This window comes from Crocuta crocuta, unplaced genomic scaffold (assembly GCF_008692635.1).
Source record: "Crocuta crocuta isolate KB4526 unplaced genomic scaffold, BGI_CrCroc_1.0 scaffold619, whole genome shotgun sequence".
Classification (NCBI taxonomy): domain Eukaryota; kingdom Metazoa; phylum Chordata; class Mammalia; order Carnivora; family Hyaenidae; genus Crocuta; species Crocuta crocuta.
In genome coordinates this window covers 2,838,686-2,862,687 of record NW_027533395.1, presented here as the reverse complement: position 1 = coordinate 2,862,687, position 24,002 = coordinate 2,838,686, and the positions used below count along the sequence as shown (strand labels likewise).

General features: G+C 53.1%; 1 protein-coding gene across 2 annotated transcripts in view; it reads left to right on the top strand.

Moving 5' to 3' along the window:
• SH3PXD2A (SH3 and PX domains 2A) overlaps positions 1–24,002 on the top strand; it is a 232,485-nt gene that overhangs the window by 154,336 nt on the left and 54,147 nt on the right. Inside the window, exons 6-7 of one of the 2 annotated variants that reach the window (XM_077748468.1) lie at positions 150–178; positions 21,002–21,046. In XM_077748468.1, the coding sequence (XP_077604594.1) occupies positions 150–178; positions 21,002–21,046 (74 nt within the window). The remainder of the gene's footprint in view (positions 1–149; positions 179–21,001; positions 21,047–24,002) is intronic. The other variant, XM_077748467.1, reaches the window with a different exon arrangement.

The following is a 24,002-nucleotide window of genomic DNA, read 5'->3' as shown; positions in this document are numbered from 1 at the left end:
CGCCCGGCTCGCGGGCCGCTAGGATCACATGAGCCGTGGCGCGGGGGACCGACAGCAGCTGGCCCGTGGGTGCCCTGCAGCCGCAGCCGCGCAGTCCCGCGTCCCTGCCCGTCCCTAACCATGTCTATCTGTTGTTGCTTCTTTTTCAGGGACTATGGCAGTTCCAAGAGGAAATCAGGTAAGGGAGCCTCCGGGCGTTTTTCCCTCCAACCTCCCCTCCCGCTTTGCGCTCGCCCCTCTCCGATCCTGCAGCCGACTTTCTGGGGGCTTGTCCTTGCCGCCCGCCCTTGTCCTGCGGGGCATGTGTTCCCTTCACGTGCCCCCCTCCCCAGCCCATGGCCCCTAAGCTCTCTGGTACTTGCACCTTCTCCTCCCTCCGAACCCCTCAGGTTCTCCCGGCTTCTCGTGGGAGTGGGGGTGAGTGTACGGGGTTGTGGAGGTGTCACGTGAAGGGCCCCCGCATCCCTGGCAGCCGGATCCTACCCCACCCCCCACCCCCGGGCTGCAGTGCCTATTGCTGGGCACTGCTGTGACTTCTCCCTGGGTCCTTCCTGTGGTGCAGTGGTGATGAGAGGGTTAACGGAGACGCAGGGTTTTCCCCGTGCGAAGGTGAGATCCTGGACAGAAGAGGGGTCGTACTTGAGTGACTATGAGGTTTTAACGCCTGCAACGCAAACCTCCCCCTCTTCCCCCAGCTCTGAGCGCATTCCCCTTGCTGTGGGGGTGGGGGCTCTGCGTGGTGACGGCTGATGCCTGATGCCTGGATGGAAGGGGGCGGACCGGCCCTGGCATTGGCCTGACGGGTGCCAGGTCCCACAGGGAGTTTGTGAAGGGGGTGAGAATAAGAGAAGCGGGGCAAGTCCTCGGACACTGTGTGCTGGACGCTGTCCACTGGGGTCAGAGGAAGATTCTCTCTGGGTGGAGGAGGCAGATTTTGCACACGCCTAGGTGGGGGTGGTACGTAGTTCATTAGGGGGAGGGTGATCCCTAGGAGTTAAGGCTGTGTGTTTAGCAGTGGGGCGGTGGGGGGAGGGAGCGGCAGACTTGAGCTATCATCTGTGTTGGCATATGTGTTGCCCGTATGGGAGTGGTGAGTTATGGGGATGGGCAGCCATCTGGGGGTTCTGGCCCTCAGGGATGTGGGAGTATGTATAAACACGTGGCTCACGTTATTGGCTCCGGAGAGATATCTGTATTGAAATGCCTTGGCTAGTAGATTTCTTACACACCGTAGAGGTGTGTGTGCCCATGTATGATGGATAAAATATGAATTGGGGTAGGTGTGTGTAGGGGTATGGTGTGTGTGCTTCTGAGTATGGGTTAGCATGTTTTGTGTATGCAAGTGTTTGCTTATATGTTATTGGGACCAGGAAAGTTGTGTCCTTGTTTATGTATTGGGGGGCATAGGTGTATGTGGGGTCGTGTGTATGTGTGTCGGTCTTCATAGTTGTGTGCTGGAAGGGTATGTTGACTCTTAGGGTGCATAAGTGTGTGTGCCGGTGTTTGGGGATGTATCTGGGTAGAGTCTGAGTTCATGTGTGTTCATGTTCCTGTTTGGGAGGCATCTAGTATGGGACGAGATGTTCCTGTCTGCTGGGCAGGGGCTGTCTCAGGTATGCCTACCCACTGGTTCAGGTGGCTATGTCCTGCATGAATCAGAGGGTGAGGCTGCATTATGAACCGAGGAGTTGCATCTGGCCTCAGCTGTCACTTGCAGTCAGAGCCCCAGGAGGGAGAACTGGGAAGGAGGGGCACATGTGGGATTGTGTTCTGTCATAGTCCCCTACCCAAGAAATGCCCTGGGCCTTAGATCTGTAGTGTATTGGTTGACCCTGGGCTCCAATTCTGGCTCTGTATGACCTAAGTAAGTTTCATAAACTCTCTGCCTCAATTTCCTCATTTTCTTTAAAACAAAGATGACAATAATATCTACCTCACATGTAGAAGATTAAACAAGTTCACGTGGAATAGTTCCTAGAACATAATTACTGCTATGCAAGTATAAGTTTATCGTCATCTTCATTTTTTTTTTTTTTCCCTAGGAGAGAGAGAGAGACAGCGTGAGCAGGGGAGGGTCAGAGAGAGAGGGAGTCACAGACTGAAACAGGCTCCAGGCTCTGAGCTGGCAGTCAGCACAGAGCCTGACGCGGGGCTCGAACCCACGAATCGCGAGATCATGACCTAAGCGAAAGTCGGACGCTTAACCGACTAAGCCACCCAGGCGCCCCTATCGTCATCTTCATTTTTGAAGCCCTGAGACATTGGGCGAGTCCCTTCTCTACTCTGGGCCTCAGTTTCCTCCTATAACGTCACGGCTGGACCGGATAACCTTTCAGGTCCCCCTAACCTCCATCTCCAAGGCTCCGGCTCTGTACTGCTTCCTAAATAAGACAGGGCCCCACCCAGGCTGCTTCACCCTGGGGAAAGCCTTCCCTGGATTCTCTGCCTTCCACTCTCAGGCCAGGAAGAGGATGGACAGAGAAATTTAATTTACGTTGGCTTGCTTATGATAATGGCCACTTAAGTGTCATGGTTAAAAGTGTGGGCTCTGGAGCCAGACAGCAGGAATGTCAAGTCTGGCTTTTCTCCTCTGAGACTTTGGGCGGATTTCTTACCCTCTCTGTGCCTGTTTCCTTTTCTGTAAATTTGGGACAATATTCATACCCACCTTGTAGTAGTTAATTTTTTTTAATGTTTTATTTATTTCTGAGAGAGAGAGAGAGAGAGACAGCATGAGCAGGGGAGGGTCAGAGAAACAGGGAGATACAGAATCTGAAGCAGCCTCCAGACTCTGAGCTAGCTGTCAGCACAGAGCCCAACGTGGGGCTCGAACCACAAACTGTGAGATCATAACCTGAGCCAAAGTAGGAGGCTTAACCAACTGAGCCACCCAGGCGCCCCTGTAGTGGTTAATTTTATGTGTCAACGGCAGGCCACAGTGGTTAGATATTTGGAGAAGCATTATTCTGGATGTTTTTGTCAAGGTTTTTTTTTTTTTTTTTGGATGAGATGAAATCATTGGAGTTTGAGTAAAGCAGATTACCATCCATAATATAGGTTAGCCTCATCCAATCAGTTGAAGTCCTTAAAAGAACAAAAGCTGACTTTTCTCATAAGAAGAGACTCTGCTACCAGACTGCCTTTGGACTTGAACTACAACTCCTTCCTGAATCTCCAGCCTACCAGCCCACCCCATCAGATTTTGGGCTCACCAAGCCTTCAAATTCACGTGTGCCAATTCCTTAAAATAAACCTTTCTCTCTCTATATATACACATCCTATTCTGTCTCTCTGGAGATCACTGACTAATACACACCTCATATGGTTATAATGAAGGTTGTACACTAATATATGTAAGCATGCTTAGGATACTGCCTGCAACCTAGAAAGCTCTCCCAGCATGCCAGCTACGATTATTCCAGGAGCATCTTCCATGGGCTGGCAACTTCACATATGTTTTCTCATTTGCTGCCCAGAGGCTCATTGCATGTGGGCGGTGGGATTCGCATTTTACTGGTGAGAAACAGGCTCTGAGAGGGTGGCTGCCCACGGTCTGTGGCAGAGTAAGGATCTGAGTCCATGTTCAGGGCTCCACCCTGTTCTGTAGCAAAGCTCACGAAGCTTCCCAGAGTCACTCCAGCCGGCAGTGCTTGCATAGAGAACGTGGCTGCTGTTCCCTGCTCATCACACTTCACGTTTTAGTCCCCAAAGCCCCAGCTCCTCCTTGGAGGGGTCTCTTATTGAGCACAGAGCCAAGGCTTGAAGCCAGGCCTGAGGAAGGTGGAGGCAACAGGAAGAAAGTTTTCAGGCAGCTTATAGCCTCTTAGAGGAGGCAGGACTGATGACCTTAAAACTGGCAGTGTAGCCCAGACTTCTCTCTGCTCTTTCCTTCCCTCCACAGAACCTGCTCCTGCCCACATCTTCCCCATCCCGCCACCCACACTGATGCTCAAGCCCAGCAGCAAGCAGTGGCTCTTGGCCCCTGCCTTTGTCTTCCCTGCCAACCCGCTCTCCACCGTCACACCCTGGTAGAAGCTCTTTTCTCTTCAGGAAGACCCCAGTTTCCTCTCTGGCCTGTCTGCTCTCCCCCTTGCCCTCTGCGTTGTTCTCCACACCACAGCTAGAGAGAGCTCTTCAAAGCAAGTATCAAATCATGTGCTTTTTTGCTTAAATTGCCGCAAGGACTTTCCATCCCACCCAGAATAAACCCTTTATCCCAGTTTACAAAGCCCTGTGTGCTTAGCTCCTTGCCTGCTGCCCCACCCAAGGCTCGGACCTTCCTTAGCTCACCTGCCACCCAACATTCCAACCTCAGCAGTCTCTGCTCAGCCATACCAGTCACTTTCCATTCCTTAAACATAAGCTCGTTCACTCCACACAGCCTGTGCACTTGCTGTTCCCTCTGCCTGGAATGCTGTTCCCTGATCTTTCACATAGCTACCCCTTCTTAAGATTTCTGCTTAATTGTCCCCTCAGAGAAGCCCCGGTTCTCCGGTGTTAGCTGCCCTTTCAAATCACCCGGCACGTCACTGACCACACTCTAATTATTTGTGGGTTTTCTTGTTTATTATTTGTGTCCCACCCCCTTGAGAGGGAAGCCCCTGGTGCTTGTTGAGGCCAAGGAGTTCATACGTGCATGAGTGAACATTATAGGTCAGGAAAGAGAGCTCACTGCAGCCTCAAATCAGGGGATGTTATCTGGGAAGAGGAGTGGTTTTTCTGGTTGGGGGCAGAGAAGGGGAAACTTTGGTAATCGAGAGACAGTACTTGTGCAAAGGAGGAACGGCAGGACCGAGTATGGCTTGTTTGTAGACCTTATTGAGCACCAGCTGTATGCCAGGTGCTGTGTAAGGTGTTGAGTTTACAGGGATGTGCCTTTCTGCCCTTGAGGAGTTTGCAGTCTGCTGAGGTGATAAACTATATCTATTTTTATGTATGCATATATGCACATACATGTATATGTACATATATGTATATGCATTTATGTATGTACATACGTATGCATGTGCATATTTTATGTGTGTATACATATATATTTATGAATGTCCTATTAGAATGCAGAGTGAAATATATATATATATATACACACACACACACGAATGTCCTGTCAGAATGCTAAGAGAAAGACAAATATCATATGACTTCACTTATATGTGGAATTTAAGATGCAAAACAGATGAACATAAAGGAAGGGAAGCAAAAATAATATAAAAACAGGGAGGGAGACAAACCATAAGAGACTATTAAATGCAGAGAACAAGCTGAGGGTTGCTGGAGCGGTTTTGGGTGGGGGGGGATGGGCTAAATGGGTGATGGACACTAATGAGGGCACTTATTGGGATCAGCACTGGGTGTTATATGTAAGTGATGAATCACTAAGTTCTATTCCTGAAATTATTATTACACTATATGTTAGCTAACTTGGATGCAAATTTAGAAAAATAAGAATAATATATAAAAATAAATATTAAGGAGGAAAAAAATGTCCCGTTAGAGGGAAGCAAGGAAGTGACATGGTTTCCTGAGGAAGAGTCATCCAGGCCAAGGGCACAGCCAGTGCAAAGGCCCTGGAGCGGGAGCACACTGGCCTGCTCAAGGCATGTTAGGGGGGTTCGTGGCTAGGGTGGAAAATAGTGGAAGGTGGGGTGGTAGGGGGTGAGAGTAGAGAGTAGCTAGGGTTGGGGAAGCACAGTGCATGTAGGCCTTTATAGGCCTTTTCAAGGGTTTTGACTTGCACTGTAAGTGAGATAAAGAGCCACTTAGGGATTCTGCGGAGAAAGAAGGGCCTGATCTTAGATCTCAGAAGGATTCTTCTGCCTGGTGAATGGAGATGGACAAGGAAAGGAGATGCGTGAGAGGTCATGAGAATTCCGTCAGCAATGGGAGGTGATATGCCGTCGCCGCGGCTGGATTTTGATGACTGGGTGTGGGGCATGCGGGGTTCCTGTGGGTGCCGGGAAGCACCCGTCAGCTCCACTTGCCAATCATGTGACCTTGGACAGGCCCCTCCACCTGAGCTCAGCTGCCTCACCATTCTGTTGTGTTAGTCAGGGTTCAACTAGAGAAACAGAACAAGGGGGAGCTATGGATCGAGAGATTTCTTGCAAGGAATTGGCTTACACAGTAGTCAGAGCTGCCTTTGCAAGTCTGAGATCCAAGGCCAGCCTTAGAGCCTCAGTGCACGGGTGAAATTTCCTCCTCACCAAAGTCTCAGCTTTGCCTGTAAGGCCTTTCAGCTGATTGACTGTGCNCCCCCCCGAACCCAAGTTTTAAGATAATGTCACTCAAATTAAACTAATTATGAACTTTGTCACATCTGCAAAATACCTTCCCCAGCAACACCTAGAGTGGTGTGTGGTGGGATAACTGGGACCTATAGCCTAGCTGGGTTGACACATAAAACTGGTTGTCACACCTGTAAAATGAAGGGGTTGTCAGAGCAGCCGCCTGCCCCGAGTGCAGAGGGCTCAAAGAGGTGGTGCAGTGAAGGGCTCTGTGCCTGGCAGGTAGGGAGGGCCTGTGGCTCGTGGTGGTGCTTGGCTTCCTGAAGGAGCTGAGCTGAGAGGGGGCAGGCTCCCCAGAGCAGAAGGCCCTCTTCAGACTTGAAAAAAATTCAGTGCTCCTTCCTCTCCCCCTTCTGGAAGCTGCGTTGGTCCACAGCCCAGCTGCGGAGTTCTGAGTTTCGCCACCAGGGGGCGCAGACGGCCGCGGAGCCTGTCGTTTCATCTTGGCCCAGGGGTCCTTACCAGGCAGAGGGCCTGAAGCTCCTGACCCGCCCAGCAGTCCTGTGAGGAGCTGCAACTCCTTTAAACGCAAATGAGGTTACTCAAGAGTGTTGCAAGTGTGTTCTTTTGGGCACATGTTGATTTTCCTCCTGAAATCCTGTTTACTTTATATTTTTCCTTGGAAAATTGGCAAGTTCAGTCCAACTTCCATTTTACTGATCATAAAATCTGCATTATTGGACAAAGTTAACGAGGTCACTGTTATTCTGGGGTCATTGCACAGAAGCATGTTGCCTGAAGGTAAGAGTTTAGGTTTGGGGGTCAGACCTATAGGGTTTGAACTCCAGCCCTGCCGTGTGTTTGCTCTGCGGCTGGAAAGTTGCTTAACCTCAGACCTTCATGCCCTACCTGGAAAATGGGGATAAAATAGTGTCTTCTCATTAAATGTAGGTATCGTGGTAGCAGAGGTCCTGGCCTGAAGCAAACTCCCAAAGATAGCTGCTGCCACTGTTATTGTTTTGAGTTTTGATAGATCCTGAAAGGAGGAAATAAGTTGGTCTTACCTTTGATCCGCAAGTTAAAAGACCCACTGGAAACATTTATTTTCATTTTCTGAGCCCTAGGCCTGGCCTCAGAGGAGACAAAACCTAGACCCCACCATTACCGAGTACTCCTTAGAGTTAAGAACACAGATTCTGGAACCAGAGTGTATAGTTCCATGTCCCAGCTCTGCCACCTATGTGGTCTTAAGCAAGTCCTTAACTTCCCTGTGCCTCAGTTTCCTAGTCTGTGAAATGGGAATGATGATACCACTTCATCAATTTGTCTGTGGCTTGAATATAAGCTACTGCAAATGAACTGTTAACTCCAGGACCATGCCGAGCACAGTCAACACTCACTGAGGGTTAAGCCATTAAAAAAATTTTTTTTAATGTTTGTTTATTTTTGAAAGAGACAGAGCATGAGTGGGGGAGGGGCAGAGAGAGAGGGAGACACAGAATCTGAAGCAGGCTCCAGGCTCCAGCTGTCAGCACAGAGCCCAACGCAGAGCTCAAACTCACATACTGTGAGATAATGACCTGAGCCAAAGTCAGCTTAACCGACTGAGCCACCTAGGCGCCTAAGTCATTTTTATTATGAATTGGAGGCAGCACCATAGGCATCTTCCTGTCAAACAGGAGAGACCCCTGGCTTTGCTACTTTCCCTCCTCCGGAAGCAACCCCTCCCAGTCAGGCAGGAGAAGACAGAGTGTGCGCCATCTCATAATTGCTGGTAAATCTTGTAACAGCCTGGGCACTTGGTCTCATCTTCATTTTATAGACCAGCAGAGGTAGGTTAAGGAACTTGTCCAAGGTCACCTAGCCAGGTAGACACAGGATTTGAATCAGTCCCTTCTGATCCAAACCTCTTCTACTGAAGTCTGCTCCATCTTGAACAAAGACCCAAGGGATCCACAGGTGACCAAGACTTGGGCTCTGAAGGCCTCTAGCAGACTGGGATGGGGCCTGCCCCAAGAGAATAGCCCTGAGCTGTCTAGCGGGAATGTATTGGTCACAGGGGATTCTTAATTGGGGAAAAGGTTTGTTTTGTTTTGTTTTTTTTAACAGGGTGTGACTAATGTCCTCTTCATTTATCTTTGTACGAATCTGGTTTTTAATGAAGTGGATTTGCTTAAAGCATAAGTATTGGCTACTATAATAGTCAGAGGGACAGTGACACAGCAGACAGCAGCAGCTTTCCTTGAGGCTTTCATTCCTCTTAAGTGATTGCTGGTCCCTGGCCCCATGGAGCTCACGGTTCAGCTGGGAAAGCAGGATATTGTCAGGGACTCATCAGTGAATGCCAGGCAGCATAGGTTGTGACCCATTAGCTGTGGGAATCAACTAGAAGTGGGGCAGGGCTAGCCAAGACAGGGGAGGCTGGAGATGAGCAGGGGACGGGCAGGTGCCCCTGGGGGGAGGGCCAGGCAGGAGCAAGGCCTCAAGAGCCTGGAGTCAGGGTGAGGAATTTGAGGGGAGGAGAGGTGTCCAGCCTGGCAGGAGTGGAAATAGGGGGGAGGGGAGGACCGGAGATGAGTCTGGAAAGGAAGCCTTAGAGGCTACATCAGCAAGACTTTTGAAAGCACTTTCCAAGGCTTTCTGGTCTGCCCGAGCCACCCATCCTAGGAGAAAGGCCCAGGCTGCTCGGAGAACACGGCCAAGATATTCCTGGCACCCTCCAGTGGCCTCTTCCAAAAGTGAACGTGTCCCCTGAAGGCATCGCCTTCTGGCATATCTCTCCCAGGCTGGTGTTTTTAAACAACTCTTATTTTCATGGCTCCGGATCCTGGGCCTGATGTCAGCCCTGGAGTTCAAAGCCAACTAATTGGAAATGAAAGGAGGCTGATTGATCTGGCAGCCCCATGGCCAGCCCATGTGGCAGTGATGGGATGGAGAAAGTGAACACGCCGCTCACGTGTGTGTCTGTGCCACCACTTCCCCGGCCGGAAGCAGCGTGGCCCCGCTGCCCCACTGGCCTGGACATGCAGCACAGTTAGGCGGGCGCACGTGGAGGGCTCCTGGCATCACCTGCCTCACCCCCTGTAGCCTTGATTCCCTCAGCCCTGCTCTTCTCTGTGTCCCCCACTCCTATCTCCCAGCTTCCTCTAGCAGGAAAGCAGGAAGATGGTCTGCAAGTGAACAGCACGTGCAAAGGCTGGAGGTGTGCTCAAGTCCCGGGCCTGCTCATTGAAGTGCAAGTCCTCAGGCCCTGCCCAGACTTGCTGAATCAGCATCTTTGCGGTGCCTGGGAATTTGCAGTTTTGATGGGCTCCCCAGGGAGTATGAGATCGAGCCAGGGTTGACTTTGAGATGGATCATCCTGTGAGTTGATGGCAGTGTTGGGGGTAGACAGGCAGCCAGTCTGTACAAGCATCAGCGTCCTCGCGATGCACTGTGATTGGACACTGCGCCTGGAAGATGCACTCAGCTGTCTCCCAAGTTGGGGCAGGGCGTGGGCCACCAAGGGAAAGCGGGACCCATCCAAGGACGGAGAACAATGGCCCAGCAGTCAGGGCTGGGAGAAGGGCTGAGGGGCCTGCCCAAGCCCCGGATTCCCTCCTGGCCTCACCAGGAGGCAGTGACAAGACTCCCTCTGCCTTTTATTTCCACAAGGTTGTCTTCTTGGGGGTAGGACACACCCACGTTGTGGTCCAGCAGAGAAATGCTTCCCACCACAGACGTCAGCCAGAAAATAATGTGCTCCTTGCTTCGGCTTTTTGGTTTATAGACATGTGACAAAAGAGGCAGCATTTCCAGTAATGATGAAGCCAGTGGAAAAACAAAGATTTGGGGGAAATGTGCATTACTTATTGTTTTAGCACCTTTTTCTGATCTAAAGTTACTTTGTTTAGAAACAGAAATGTGGTGTGTGTAACTTCGTTGGCTCGTGGCATTTTTATAATTGGTCAGTTCTGAAATGTGAAGGCAAAGAAAATTTTCCCAAGTTTCAGTAAAAATTAGACATTTGCAGTGGTGGGGGGGGGAAGGATTTTTTTCCCTGACTCTTTCTGCTTTGCCCCCTGGATCTAGTCATTGCCACACGTGCCCCAGGCAGCTTGTATGAAGCCATGTTTGTTAGTGTTGGGACTGGAGTCGCGTACCAAGGAAAGTGGGCCGTGTCAAGTCCCTTCCCTTCCCTGTGCTCAGAAGGAAGAGCTGTCACCTCCTGGTGATCCTTCCCCCTGATGCTGCTTCTGGCCAATGGGCACAGCATTGTAGGAGACCCCACTGGTGTCTAGGGCCTGGAGTGTTGGATCAGGGTCAAGACTGGGTGCATAATTGTTCCCGGCAGGAGGGTAAGGTCCTTATAAAGTTGTGATGACAGACCAGTGACAAGAGGCCAAAGTAAAACTGTCTTTTGTGCATCGTAGGTGGCCCCCTGGGGAAACCTTGCAAACATGCAGATTTTAACACCCCTGAAGGCACATCTCTCAGGATGGGACATGTTCTTCTGGTCGGTCACCTCCCTGCCACGCACCAGCCCTCCCTGGAGCCCCTTAATGCCAAGAGCCCTCCGTCATTCTCGCTTGCATTTGATCACAGGGTTGTGATCAGCTGCGTTGATGACCTCGGATGCTCTCTCTGCTCTGAGCACACAGCTTAGTCGACACTAGTGGCAGCTAGTGGCGGGGAGCCCTTAGAGGCTGAATTGATAGCAGGTGGGTTTCTGAGTGGATGCTGGTACTAGACTTCCCTGCTAGGATGAGATGGTTCCTGCCGTACCCATAGCAGACCTCACTGGCTCTGTCATGGCTGCCTTGTAGATTTCTCCACCAGACACCTGAGCACCTCTCCTGCCTGGCCCTGCAGGAGAAGCCAGGGGATAGATAGCAAGATGGATAGGATGAGGTCCTTGTCCTCAGATGTCAGTTGGGTGGAGGAAGTAGGAGAGTGACAGCAGTTATGATACAACGTCCAAGCGTTGTGATGGAGATGGGGCAGAGTGAGAGGGAGCCTCCCCCTGGGAGGCACACATCCCTGCCTAGGGGTGCCGAGCAAGGCTTTCCACCCCGGGTTCACTGAGGTTTTTAAATGAGTCAGCCTGGAGAAGAGGGAGAGAGGCCGCACAGAGGACATCTGGCCAGTCTAGCACTCGTGGTGCCACGTCTTCTGAACTGGGCTGGGGAACATCTGCCACATCCTTCAGTACCTACTGGCTGGTGCTGTTTCAGAGATGCCCTTGCAAATGGCCACTCATTTGCTAAAGTTGTTGAAGCTTACACAGTTCTGATTATAAAATTAATCCATTGTGTATGGGTTGGGGAGAATTTGCCCTAAGGGCCACCTCTGACCCTTTCCTTATCATCAGGAGGACTCTGGCTTCCAGCCATCCCCTGGTGGATGTGTGCCCTTGCCTGTGAAAGGAGCAGGAGTCTGGATTCCATACAGTTCCAGGGCCATGCCTGCCCTAGCCAGGTGTCCGGCACCAAGAGGTGCTCTTTAAATATCTGACTGGCATCTCCAGTGGGGAAGGAATGCCCAGCCAGTGAGTCTCCCCAGTGGTTTGATGATTGCCCAGGACTGACAGGACAGAGAAAGAGCAGCCTTTTCATATCACAGATGAAGACCAGGGGGACCCAGAGGATGGTCCCATTTTCCCACACTTCCATAATGAACCAGGACAGGGCTCTCTGAGCACCCGTCTCTTTCCTGACTTTTCCTGGGGGTAGAAGGTCAGCGTTAGCCACAGATCCTGAGCTCTGGTGCCAAAGGGTTAACTCTGCGCTCCCCAGAGAGCTCACGCACTCCTGACCCTCTGCTGTCCTCCAGGCCCTCCCAGTTGGGCCTTCTGGGAATAGCCTGGTCACGTGTGAGCCAGATGTGGGGATTTCCCAAGCAGTGGTGTGTGCGCAGGCACACAGACACACACGTCCACGCACGCGCGCACACACTCACACTGCTCTGTTGACGTGGCACTGAGTGTTCAGGGGATTGGTCCAGGCCATGCAGAGCACGAGACAGATGGGGGTGAGAAGGGGCCCAGGGGTTCCTGGCACACACTGTGGGGGGCTGCTCCAAGCCCTGCTGAGCCCTGCTCCCAGCAGACATTATAGATAAGCCAGTTGTTCTTGCTCAGACGCCCATTTCCTGCAACATCCATCTTGCCATAGACCATATTGGTTATGGATAAACTTTTAAAATAATCTCTTTGAAGGGCTTTACAGCAGATGCTGGACCAGAGCCTTTTAGGGATGTTCCACTGGGCCTGGGGTGACGGGGGGCGGGGGGTGCTTTCCATGAGCCTCTCTGCCTAGCACAAGCTAGGCTCAGGGTCTTATCCCAGCCTGAGAAGGCCTGTTTGTGGCTCAGAAGGCAAAACCTGGATTAGACAATATGCAGGGCCCTGGGTGCCAAGAGGACCCCAGGTCAGTGTGGTAAGCTGGGCCTCAGTTTCCCCACAAAGCCCTTGGGACTGAGTGCAGTGATTGTGCACCCTTCCATCAGCCAGTCCAGACTTACTGGGCACCACCTACAGTATTCAGGGTGCCATGAAGGTGCTGACAGGGAAAAGAGCCTGAAGGAACTTCAGATCTGATTGGAGAAACTCAGAACAAATGTGGTTCAGTACCTACTATGTGCCAGACGCTTGCTAGGACTACATCACTGGCCAGACATTCTGGAGCCAGCTGACACAGTCCTGACTGTAGGCAAGAGAGGTCCCAGGGATCCTGCCCAGGGCAAGATGAGGAAGGCTGGCAGGCCTTGCAGAGCGGGTCATCCTCAGTCTCAGTTCAGGAGTAAACTCTGCCCTTAGCCCCCCTGCCCCTCATCCCCACCCATGTCCCACTCCAGTCAATGGCAGTGTCCAGCCACATGTCAGTTGAAGTGTTAGTCCTGCCCCAAAGGAGGCTCGTTACGGATGCGAGCCCTTCAGGACTCTGTCCTGCTGCATCGCCCCCTGCAGACCTCCAGCTGGGGAGCAGCCTGCTGTGTCTGGCCTCCTCCTGCCCTTCACTTGGGTCTCAGCAGCCTCAGGGAGTGAGGATACACTTGAGGGGCAGCCCTGACAGCCCCAGGCAGCTATGCTGCCTCCCTCCCAAACTCCCATGACTCCTGATGCAGACCGGAGCGCCTGGGTAAATATTTGTGCCCCTGTGCCCCAAGCTTGGAGACAGATGGTAGAGAGTTAGTTTGTCATAGCCAAGGGTGCCCTGCTGTGCACATGGTGGATGCTCATTAAATAGTCAACAGTTGGGGCACCTGGGTGGCTCAGTCATTGAAGCTTCCGACTTCAGCTCAGGTCATGATCTCGCAGTCTGTGAGTTTGAGCCCCGTGTCGGGCTCTGTGCTGACAGTTCAGAGCCTGGAGCCTGCTTCTGATTTTGTGTCTCCCTCACTCTGCCCCTCCCCTGCTCGCTCGCTCTCTCTCTCTCTCTTCAAAAATGAATAAACATTAAAAAATAATAACCTGGTAATCTGAAAGCAGGAGTCCAGTCCAGAGGAAACAAGGCATTGCACTTTTTGTGGCCCCGGGGTGGGAATGTTGGTCCTGGGTCCCTTGCCGTTGACCCCATTNGGGGGATATCCCAGTAAGTGGGAGAGGACCACCAAGGCAGACCACCCCAGGGAGTGGGGAGGTGGCTGGGATCCTGGAGCTCTGAACAGTGTTAAGTTTGTGTCTTTTCTGCACACCACCACCCCGGCGTGGGGAGAGGGGAGAACTGGAGAACTGAGGGGAAGACCGCAACGCAAGGGGATGCCGTGGGGTCAGGCAGCAGCTGCTGGGAGTGGAGCTCAGAACCCCACCAGCCTCCCCGCCCAGCGCCCCTCCGTCCACCCATGGCTCCTCTAACCTCAGCACCTGTCTTTAACCAGGACACTTGGGGTCTTTTCAGCAGGGTAGAGGGAGGATGGCAGACCTGTCTGCCACCCCCCTGGCAGGGCCGCCGCCCAACCCCCCAGGCAGCTGCAGTGCTCCCAGAGGCATCCATGGCCCCTCTGCCCACACCCAGTAGGGCTGGGCTGTCTCTGCTGGCCCCAGCCGTAGCCTAGGCGGGCGCCCTTGGACTTAGTCCCTGAAGGACTGTGGAAGGGCTCTAGGTCCAGCCCAGCCCCCACCCCACCCCACCCCATTCCCCACCTGAGCAGGGAAACTGACTGTTCTCTGACTGCATAGTTCAGCGGCCCAAGGGGCAGTAGTACATTCCTGCCCTGGGTTGGGCTGCCCCCACGCAGACTCTGGTTTCTGGGAAAGACAGAATCCTGGAGAAGGAGGCAGACCCCTTCTTATTGAGAGCAAAATAAATAGGAATATGGCTGCATGTACAAAGGGAAGCCCAACAGAAATAATGAGCCATTGGCCCATGGCTGGGGAGAATCCAGAGAATGAAGTCCCTTCTTTTAGGCCCCTTTGTTCCCCATTCCCAGCCAGCCTGCCTGGGCTCAAGTCTGGCTCAAGTCTTGCTGTGGGGCCTTGGGAAGAGCCTCACTTTTTGCATCTGTAAGTTAGATTGTTGTAAGGATTAAATTAATGCTGAGAAGATGTTTAGCCACTGCCTAGCGTTAGTGTTAGAAAGTGGGAACTAGTATAATTTTTCTAGCCCCCAGCCCTACCACTCACTTGCTGTGTGTTCTCAGACAAATCTCTTGCCCTCTCTGGTCCTAACTCCCTACATACTTCTTCTAGCGTTTGGGATACCACCAAGAAGCCAGAAATGTTGGTGGGGGAGGGGACCTAGAGACAAACAATGGCCAGTCTTCCCATTTAGGATTTGCCTTCTGTCTTCAAAATGATACAAATCAGAAACCCAGCCCTACCAAATTTATCCTGGAGTATTTCTGTTTATTTAGCTCAGGGTTCTGTGGCCCTGGGCAGGGCCAACTACATAGTTATGGGGCCTCCTATTCATAAATGATTAAAGATTTCAAACAAGGGACAGAAGAGCACTAAACCAAGTGTGGTGGCCCTTCTAAGCATGGGATCCTGGGGGACAGCCTGGATCACACGCACCTGAAGCTAGCCCCACTTTGGAGGCTGTGAGAGTAGGAGGCAGGCCCGGGGGATCTGAGTTATCACATTATTAACCCCTCACCACTCCAGTCCAGGGCATGATTTTTTTTCTTTCTTTCTTTTTTTTTTTTTGGCCATGCCCTAAGTACGTTGAGCTGGATGCTGCCGCTCACCCTGGATCAAGTGCATGGAGCTGACCATCACACGCCTTACAACTATACACTTCCAATTTGCACTCACATAGCTTTGGATTGGAATTCATGTTTGAACTATTGCTCGCTTTCTTTCTTAGCTGTCTTAATTCTTGCCATGCTTTTTCCCCAGATGGCATTCCTATCGCTTTTACCATCGTGCCTCAGTTTCTCCTGCTTGAAGTACAGCGACCTATTTCAGGCCCCCTAAAGTGGATATATCATGTAGGCCAAACTACACTCCTTTCTGTGAAGGAAGTATTTTTTGTGAAGGACTATTAGCCCTGGAGGGCTGTTGTTAAGATCTGAGCTCCTTCAGGCCTGTGACCAGACAGCGCCTCGCCTCCAGCAAGGGGTGTGCTCCACTCCTGTTAAGTGGCAGAGCCAGCAGCTCTCGGGCCTTAGTTAGCTGATGGCCTGAAAGCAGTGGTGAGTTTCCCGGTGGCTTAGTCAAAAAGGAAGAGAGGGGCACCTGGGTGGCTTGGTCCTTTAACTGTCCGACTTCAGGTCAGGTCATGATGTCACGGTGTGTGAGTTCGAGCCCTGCATCACGGTCTATGCTGACAGCTCGGAGCCTGGAGCCTACTTTTGATTCTGGGTCTCCCTCTCTCTCTGCCCCTCCCCTGCTCTCTCTCTCTCTCTCTCTCAAAAATAAATAAACGTTAAAAGAATAAAAAAAAAAGGAAAAGAAATGTGGAGCCTCTAGGAAACCCAGGAAATCCAACCCCGTGCAAAGTTTAGTTGTATAAAAGGGGAGGAAAGACGAGGCTGCAGCAGACATTTAGACCCCAGTTCAAGGCTGCAGTGAGGGCAGAACAGCAGAACTCCCAAGGAGGGAGGGGTCTGGAGGGCTCAGGCACACTGACGACCGAAGAATAAAAGGACAGGGACAAGACGGGGTGCTTATTCCATTTGGGGGCCCTTGGTGGGCTCCCTGCTTCTCCCCTCCCAGGAGAGCGCTGTGGGAGCTGACACGATGGGTGACCCTGCCCTGGTCCCCCGAGCCCTTGGTCGGCTCTCATTCTCTGAGGAGTCTGTGCTGCTGGCCGCTCTCCGGTCTCTCCCACCTGGGCCCATAGCCCGCTCTGGATTTATTAGTTTGGATGGGTGGGACTCGCTTTACACCAGGGAAGGATTCCTGGAAACAGTGGTTTGAGACTCAGTTTGGGCAAATTGAACCCACCTCTCACTGCTCTGGAGTTACTCTAGGTTAAGAGAAGCCGTGCTGGGAACCCGTCCTTTCCTAACTTCACTATCTCCAGGTGTGTGCTTGTTTAGCACTTGGGCGCATGTGTGTTTGGGGGGAGTTTCCTTCAAGTCAGGGGCACCCGTGCTTTTGCTCTTTGATTTCTCACAATCACCTGGGCCTGACAAGAAGCAGGATCAGCATGTTAGAAGTGTCCTCGGGCCACCGTATTTGGCCAGCACCTGCAGGCACCTGGTTTTCTCAGGGCCTGGATTCTTGCTGATCTTACAAGACGGGAGCACTGGCCATTGTCAGGCTGCGAGCATTGTGAGATGGCCGAGGGAGGGACCCTGTCTCCCCACCTCCTGCCTCCCAGGCACACACTGCTTTAGTCACCAGCTTGTCCCCATCACCCACTCCCACTCTGCCCCAAGAGCCTAGTTCCCACCCTTCCAAAACCTTTCACAGGCATTAGGATATTTCACTCTCAAAACAACCCTACAAAGATGAGGTAAGTACTTTCATCCCCGTTTTACAGAAGGAAAAGAGGTCCAGAGATAGGGCCAAATGCCCCAGGATCAGTGAGCTGAGTGGCAGGGAAAGCGCAGGAACCAAGATCTTAAAAGAATTCTTGCTTCTGTTCTCTGCCTTTCTGTCTCTTGAATTAACTGCTTTTTTTTTTTCATTTGAGTTTTCATATACTGAGCATGTGTTTAAGTGGTTTTCCCTGGAAAGGTGGTCTGCTTCTCTAGAAAGATTCGTTTCAGCTCTGGAGCACTTGTGTCATGGAGACTAGCAGGTTTCTGCTGGAGTCTAGAACATCACACAAGTACCTTGGATATCGCTAGGCCCAAATGCTTGATTTTACAGATGTAAGCACTGAGGCCCAGAGAAGTTAAGCCACTTGCTCAAGGTCACAGAGCTGATTCTCAGCAAAACCAGTTGTGCATATTCCCAGTCTGGCCTCTCACTTTCCACTGGCCCTGACCCTGCGATGTGCCTGCCCTGTAAGGCAACTTGGTTCTGTCACCAGGGGAGAGGGAGGGAGAGACCGCGGGAGGGCAGGAAGCGGTTGGTTCATGTCGGTCACAGCTGCTCAGTTGGCTGTGCCTGCCCCTTGCTCCCTCATCCCGTCCCTGTGTCTCTGCTTTCCCAGCCCTGAGCCAGCAGCCTTGTCTGCCTCCTGGCTGGAGGGCCAGGGTGTGCGAGCCAGAGGCCCTCTGTTCACGGTAAGGAGGCGGGGGTGGGGTGTCCTTCCCACCCTGGGAGAGGGCTTGCTCGGGTGGGCTGGAGACAAGGCACTCCGAAGTGGCGAGAGATTTGGGGTGGGAGCAGCGGAACTAATTCTGCAGATCCAGGGGACTGGGAAATAAATCATGTTTTTAAAAAGACAGGCTCGTTTCTGGTCCATTTCCCATTTTCCTTTGGAGAGCAAAGGGAAGGCCTGCTTCTGGGAGGTGCTGGGGGTAGGCATGAGCTTGAGGGTGCTCCACCTTTAGCAATGGGGCTCAGTTTCCAGAGGCTGAGGGATCTTTTCCTGTCTTCTCCCCATTCCCTGCCCAAATGCCCAAACCCCAACGGCCTAGAAGGGCATCAGGCCCTTCAAGACAATCACTGAAAAAATCACCCAAGCGGCAGAGACCTTATGTGAATTTAGTCTAGGTGGGCCAGGGGTCCCCACTTCTCTCTCCTAGGGCTTGGGGTACCCCCCCATTGATGAAGACAGCAGCCCCCCCATCTTCTAGCATGGGTGCTGGCAAAGCACTGCCCACAGGCCAAGCCCAGACTACCATGTCGTTTTGTAAGTAAAGTTTTATTGGCACACAGCCTGTTCAGTCTGCTACAGACTGTCAAGGCTGCTCTTGCGCTGTGACAGCAAAGGTGAGTCATCTCGACAGAGACCACATGGCCCACAAAGCCTTCAGTGTTGACTCTGGCCCTTTACAGGAAGAGTGTTAACCCCTGTTCTCTCAAAATGAGCCTTCTTGGGTTCTCAAGGCCCGAGCCAAATAATTTCCCTTGGCTCACTGAAAGAGGTTAACAATTTCCCAAAAGAGTTCCTTCTGAAAAACCCAGAAGAAGCCAAAATGGAAGGTGTACAAGTAACAAATGCAGCAGAGGTGGATAGAGATGTGGACCCTCTTAGCTGGGTCGGCACAGGGCTGATGAGTGGGGCCAGATGGGGCTGGGGTGTGCCTGGCGCTGGGCCTGCCGGGGGTGGTGAGGATGGCCTTGCCGTGTGACAGACCGCTTGGCCACATTTGGGGTACAGCACAAGGGAGCTCTAACCCCAGCAAGATGTGACCGCAGGTAATGAGGCCCCACATAAGGAGTTCAAGCCACACCAGCCTTAGGCCTCAGAGGTGTTCTACGTTGTGTCAGCCCTATCGGGGTGAAAGCCGGGCCAGCATAGCTCCTGCTGCCCAGGGCGGCTTCTGGCTGTGAGTCCCGGTGAGAGGCTCTGGCCATGGAATGTTGGCCTTCGGGGTGCAGTCTTCCGGAGTCCCTCTACCACCGCTTCCAGCTGACCTGATGTTTGGGGGTGTCCATGGGAAGGCATTGCTGGCTGAGTGCCACCATCTTCTTGGCACATCCAGTATTGAACACCATCCAGTTCTCATCCTTGCAGCTCCGGTAGGATTTTCCTGGTGCCCCGAGGTTGGTTTGAACCAAGCTCCTGGGAGATGTTGCCGATGGTAGCTAACCATTGTCGAGCACTGACTGTGCTAGGTACTATGCTGAGCACTTGTTGCGTGTTACTTCATTTAATCCTTAGAGCAACGTAGACAGTAAATATATCATCTATCCGACTTTTACTAGGGAGGGAACAGGTTCGAGGAGGTTAAGTACATCTCTCCAAGGGGGAGTCTACACAGTCAGACTCCAAAGTCACTAAACCCCTCTACCAGAGCCTCTCACTGCAGGTTTACAATGAGGAGTAGAAGGTGACTTGCTAAGCGAGGGAGAATTAGGTGCTTTAAATTATGCGGAGCATCAGCTGATCGCCTGAAGTCTGATCCCACACGAGATGGGCACTGTACTAGCTGCATGACCTTGGGCAAGTTGCTTATCCTCTCTGGTTAATTTTCCTCATCTGCAAGCTGGAGGGAGTACCGAATCATTGTAGGATTATTCTGGAAAACAAATGCGTTACTATGTGAATGCTCCGCATGATTCTTGGTGTACAGTAAACGCTACATGAACCTTTCCTGCTGTTGTGATTACCGTTACTATCTGTCATTGGGTCGGGCAGCTCTTCGGGCCGGCACTGGGTGCCTCTCAGACTTGCATCTCAGTGTCTCCTTCCTACTGCGCCCTTGCAGCCAACACTGTGCTCCTTTGGAGCCAATGAGAAGTTCAGCAGAAGCAGCACCAGCCCGGGGTGATCCTAGACCTGGGTCCATTTCTGGCTCTGCTGCTCTGTGCTTGTGGGAACCTGGGCCAGTTTCCTCCCCTGTAAAATGGGGTGAAAACTGCATACTCACCTCAAGGGATTGTCGGGGGAAGGAGCCACGGTACACTATAGGTAGACTGTCAGTGTTTATTACATGTTGACTCTCTGATACTCTAGAGTTGTTCACACCATTGATTAGGCTAAGAGCCTTCCGCCTCATATCACATATGTTCTTTTAGGGGCTTTGACTTCACTCCTCTGTCTTGGCAGGAGGATAACTTCTACCCTCATTTTATAGATAAGGAAACTGAGGTCCAGATCAGACATGACTGCGCCTGAAATAGAGACTTCATCTCTGATGGTCGCTAAAGAAAGGTCTCTGTCCTTCTGGGTTCGAATTGGGGTGTGAGACTCTAAAATGAGGCTTCTTCCGTCCATGCTGCCAGGGCCTGTCTTCCTCATTGGTAGGGCTGGGTCAAGGGCTGGGCAAGACATCAGAGCTCAGTGGTGTGGGGCCTCAAGACTGGACACTGGCCTGGGACTCTCCAACCCTGAGGTTTGAGGGTCCACGTCCAGGCTGCTGAGCCTGCTGGCCTCCTGAGGATCCTTGCTTGGAGCCACCAGGCCCTGTGCGGCCACCCACCCACCCCCATGGCTAGAGACAGAGGCCCAGGCTGCTTTCTCCAGGGCAGCGATAACCCGTGGGCCCAGTTCCAGGCAGGGCTGTGTAGGATTCTCTGTGCTCCAGAGGATGCCTGCGTTTCGGCAGACACCTCATTATCCCCGTCTGTCCCAGCCGGCTGTGTCCCAGCGCCTCTGTAATCACTCAGGCCCACGCCCAGCAGCCAGCCCAGGGCCAGGAAATCACTCCCCTCCCCTCCCCCGCCTTCCGCCGCCAGCCCAGAGCGGCGCCTGCAGCCACTTACCCGGTGGACCTCCTGCCTGCCTAACGGTTCTCTCTCCTCTGATTTTCCTCTCTCTCCTGCTGCTGCTTGCTCTCGGGGGACTCGGAAGTGTGGCTCTCCAGCTGGGCTGAGTCTCCCAAGAAGGACGTGACAGGTACTGCCCTGAGTGCATGTGTGTGAGCATGTGTATCGGGGGCATGCGCGTGTGGGAGCCGGTGCCCGCCGGCCGCTGTCCGCATGCTTCTCCGTGGCATGGAGCAGCCCTTTGTTGGCCTGCCGGTCGTCCTCTGGGCCCCCCCTTGCCCTTCCGCCAGCCGGACTCGCTGCCCTCCTTTCAACCCTCTCTAGGCCCCAGGTCCAACCTCCGAGCCTTCGATGGGTGATGACCACATTGCGCAGTGTGTAAACAAGTGCACTTTGGCCCCAGACTGTATGGGTTTGTCCCCGGCTCTGTGTGTCCTGGCAGAGTAAACTTAACCTCCCTGAGCAGTGTACTGCCCCCTCCCAGGGAGCCTGGCACTCAGAAAGCGCACAGGTGATGGTGAGGCCACCGTGATCCTGTACGTGAACTCAGCTGGTCATCCCTGTGAGGTGGGCCAGCCCCCGGTGGTCAGTCTCACTTCAGGCAGTTACCTGGAGGTGGAGAGCCCAAGTCTCAGCACCCACCAGCCTGGTTTCCAGGGGCCCTCCCTCGGGAGCTGCAGCAGGCTGGGGGTGGGGGGGACCTGTGACTGATGGTGCAGCCTCTGAGCTTGGAGCTTACAGCTGCCTCTGCCTCAGTGGTCTTGCCAGGCTTTGGGCTTCCTGGCTCAGGATTGGCCCTGAGGGACTTGGGCCTGTGCCTTGGGCCTAGGCAGAGCTGGGCCAGGAATCGGGGGCTTCCCTCTAGCCTTTGGTCTTACTGGACAGTGGGAGAGAGACCTGGACAGCAGGGCTCTCAGCTGCTAGAGGGAGATGGTGGCAGGCAGGCAGATGGGAATTCCAGAAGGCCTTCTGGGAGCCCCTCCATTTCTGAGAGTGCTACCTCTCTCTCTCTCTCTCTGTCTGACACACACACACGCACACACACACACACACACACACACACACACACACACACGTACGTTCTGCCCAAATCTGAGAGCGCACTCACGGACACACGCGCACACACACACACACGTTCTGCCCAAACCTGAGAGCAGAGATTGAAGCTTGGGAGCTGAGGAACAAGGCAGAAGGGTCAGAGGTCAGAGGGGCTGGGCCAGCCCCGGCCAGCAGCCTGTGGCTGGGCCCCACCCCACCACAGCTGTGGGTAGGAACAGGGGAGGTAGCCAAGTTGGGAGGGGGCGGGAGGGGAAAGCCAGTAGGCAGGACGACCCCTTCCCTGACCCACGCTCCTTGCAGCCATCCTTCTAGTGTTGTCTGTGACGAGGGCCTGGGCCTGACTAATCACTGGGCTCCTGTCCCTTTTTCCCCTCTCCACGAGCCAGTGAGCCCGAGCCCACTTGGCCCACAACTATACATTTTATTCATGAAACGTATAGCCTGGCCGCCCAGAGGCCTATGGAGAAGCGGGCAGGCCAAGCCTGGCCTGGGAGGAACCTGCTGTGAGGGGCTGGAGGGACCTTTGGTGGGATGCCAGCGTTTGGGGTGGGGGTGGGGGTCCGAGGAGCCCCATGGACAACATGGGGACAACATGGGGAGCCTGGGGGTGGTGGCCACCACAGGGCTTGGCTTCTCAGGATGAGCCCAGCTGTTTGGAGTGAGAGGCTGAGGGGAAGAGTGTGGGCTGGGGAAAACCAGCCAGTCTGGGAGTTCAGGGCTGCAGTCCTGGGCAAGCTGCCAGCTCTCTCTGGACCTTGGTTTCCCCATCCGGAATGTCAGAGTATATGAGACAGTAAGGGGCTGATATGGGGGATCCTCGTAGGTAAGAGGCCTCGGGCTGCATAACCTGGCGCCCCCCCCACCCCTGCCCAGAGTGACCTGGCTCTGTAGCCTGGCAAGTAAACAGTGCTTGCCCAGAGGTGGGCTTGGACAGAGGCACCCTTTTCCTGGTGCCTGTGGCCCTCGCCCTGAGATGCCTGTTGGTTCTGAGGCTGCAGGGAAATCTGAACCCCTCCCACTTCCCCCCAAATCTCCCATTTCCTGTTTGTTTTATAAACACTGTCTATGGTTTACTTAGGGCATTAATCCTATCACCTCATTCCATGCATGGAACAGCCTATTGAGGTAGGTACTTGTACTGTACCTGTTTACAGATGAGGATGCTAAAGCCCAGAGAGGTTAAGTGTCCTCCCCAGGGTCACAGAGCTGGTAAGGGCAAAGCAGGACTGGACCTCAGACTCTCAGACTTGAATTTTATGCTTTTGCATCATCTCGGGCAGTTGGGTCCAGTGCCAGTCCTGGGCATGTACTCTCATCAGGGAGACTCTGGTCTAAAGCACGCAGTCTGATTGGGGCACAGTGCCCCACAAAGAATCCAGCAGAGGACAGGAGTGGACACCGTGGCTGGAGTCATCAGGCGAGTCCTGGAGGGTCAGAGATGGTTGGGCAGAATTGGAGTTGGTAGAAGAAGGGAGGGCGTTCCAGGAAGGGGGAGCAGCTAAGGCAAAGGCTTCTTGGAAGTAAGAACCTGTATAAAACAGTATGGTGGGCACACAGTGCCCTCAGGACATGTGTCCTGAATCATGAATGTTGCCTGGGATGGAGGGGGAGCAGTTATGTGTCAGGGAACTTGGGGGACTCAAATTGTCAGAAAGACTGAGCTTGAATTTGGCCTTTATTCTGTAGGCCACAGGGACCCATTGAAGGTGTTGGAGCAGGGGACTGACTTGGCAAAGGCTTCGTTTTGAAGTTGAAGTTGGCAGCCAGGATGGGGCAGGAGCCAGGGGTCCAGCCAGGTGGTAGTAGGAGGAACGCAGGTGTGGGGCAGGGCCCTAGCAGACCCAGCCAGGGGCTCTGCGTAACACGGGGCCCATCCCTGGACGCGACTGTTACAAAGTCCCCTTCCAACCCAGGAAGGGCTCTCCTCCTAGAAGGGGTACACCCCTTCACCGTGCTTCTGTCACACCCTTCCCATCAAAAGACTAGAGGCTCCATCCGCTGCCCCTCCCCCCACTCCTCCTCCTCTG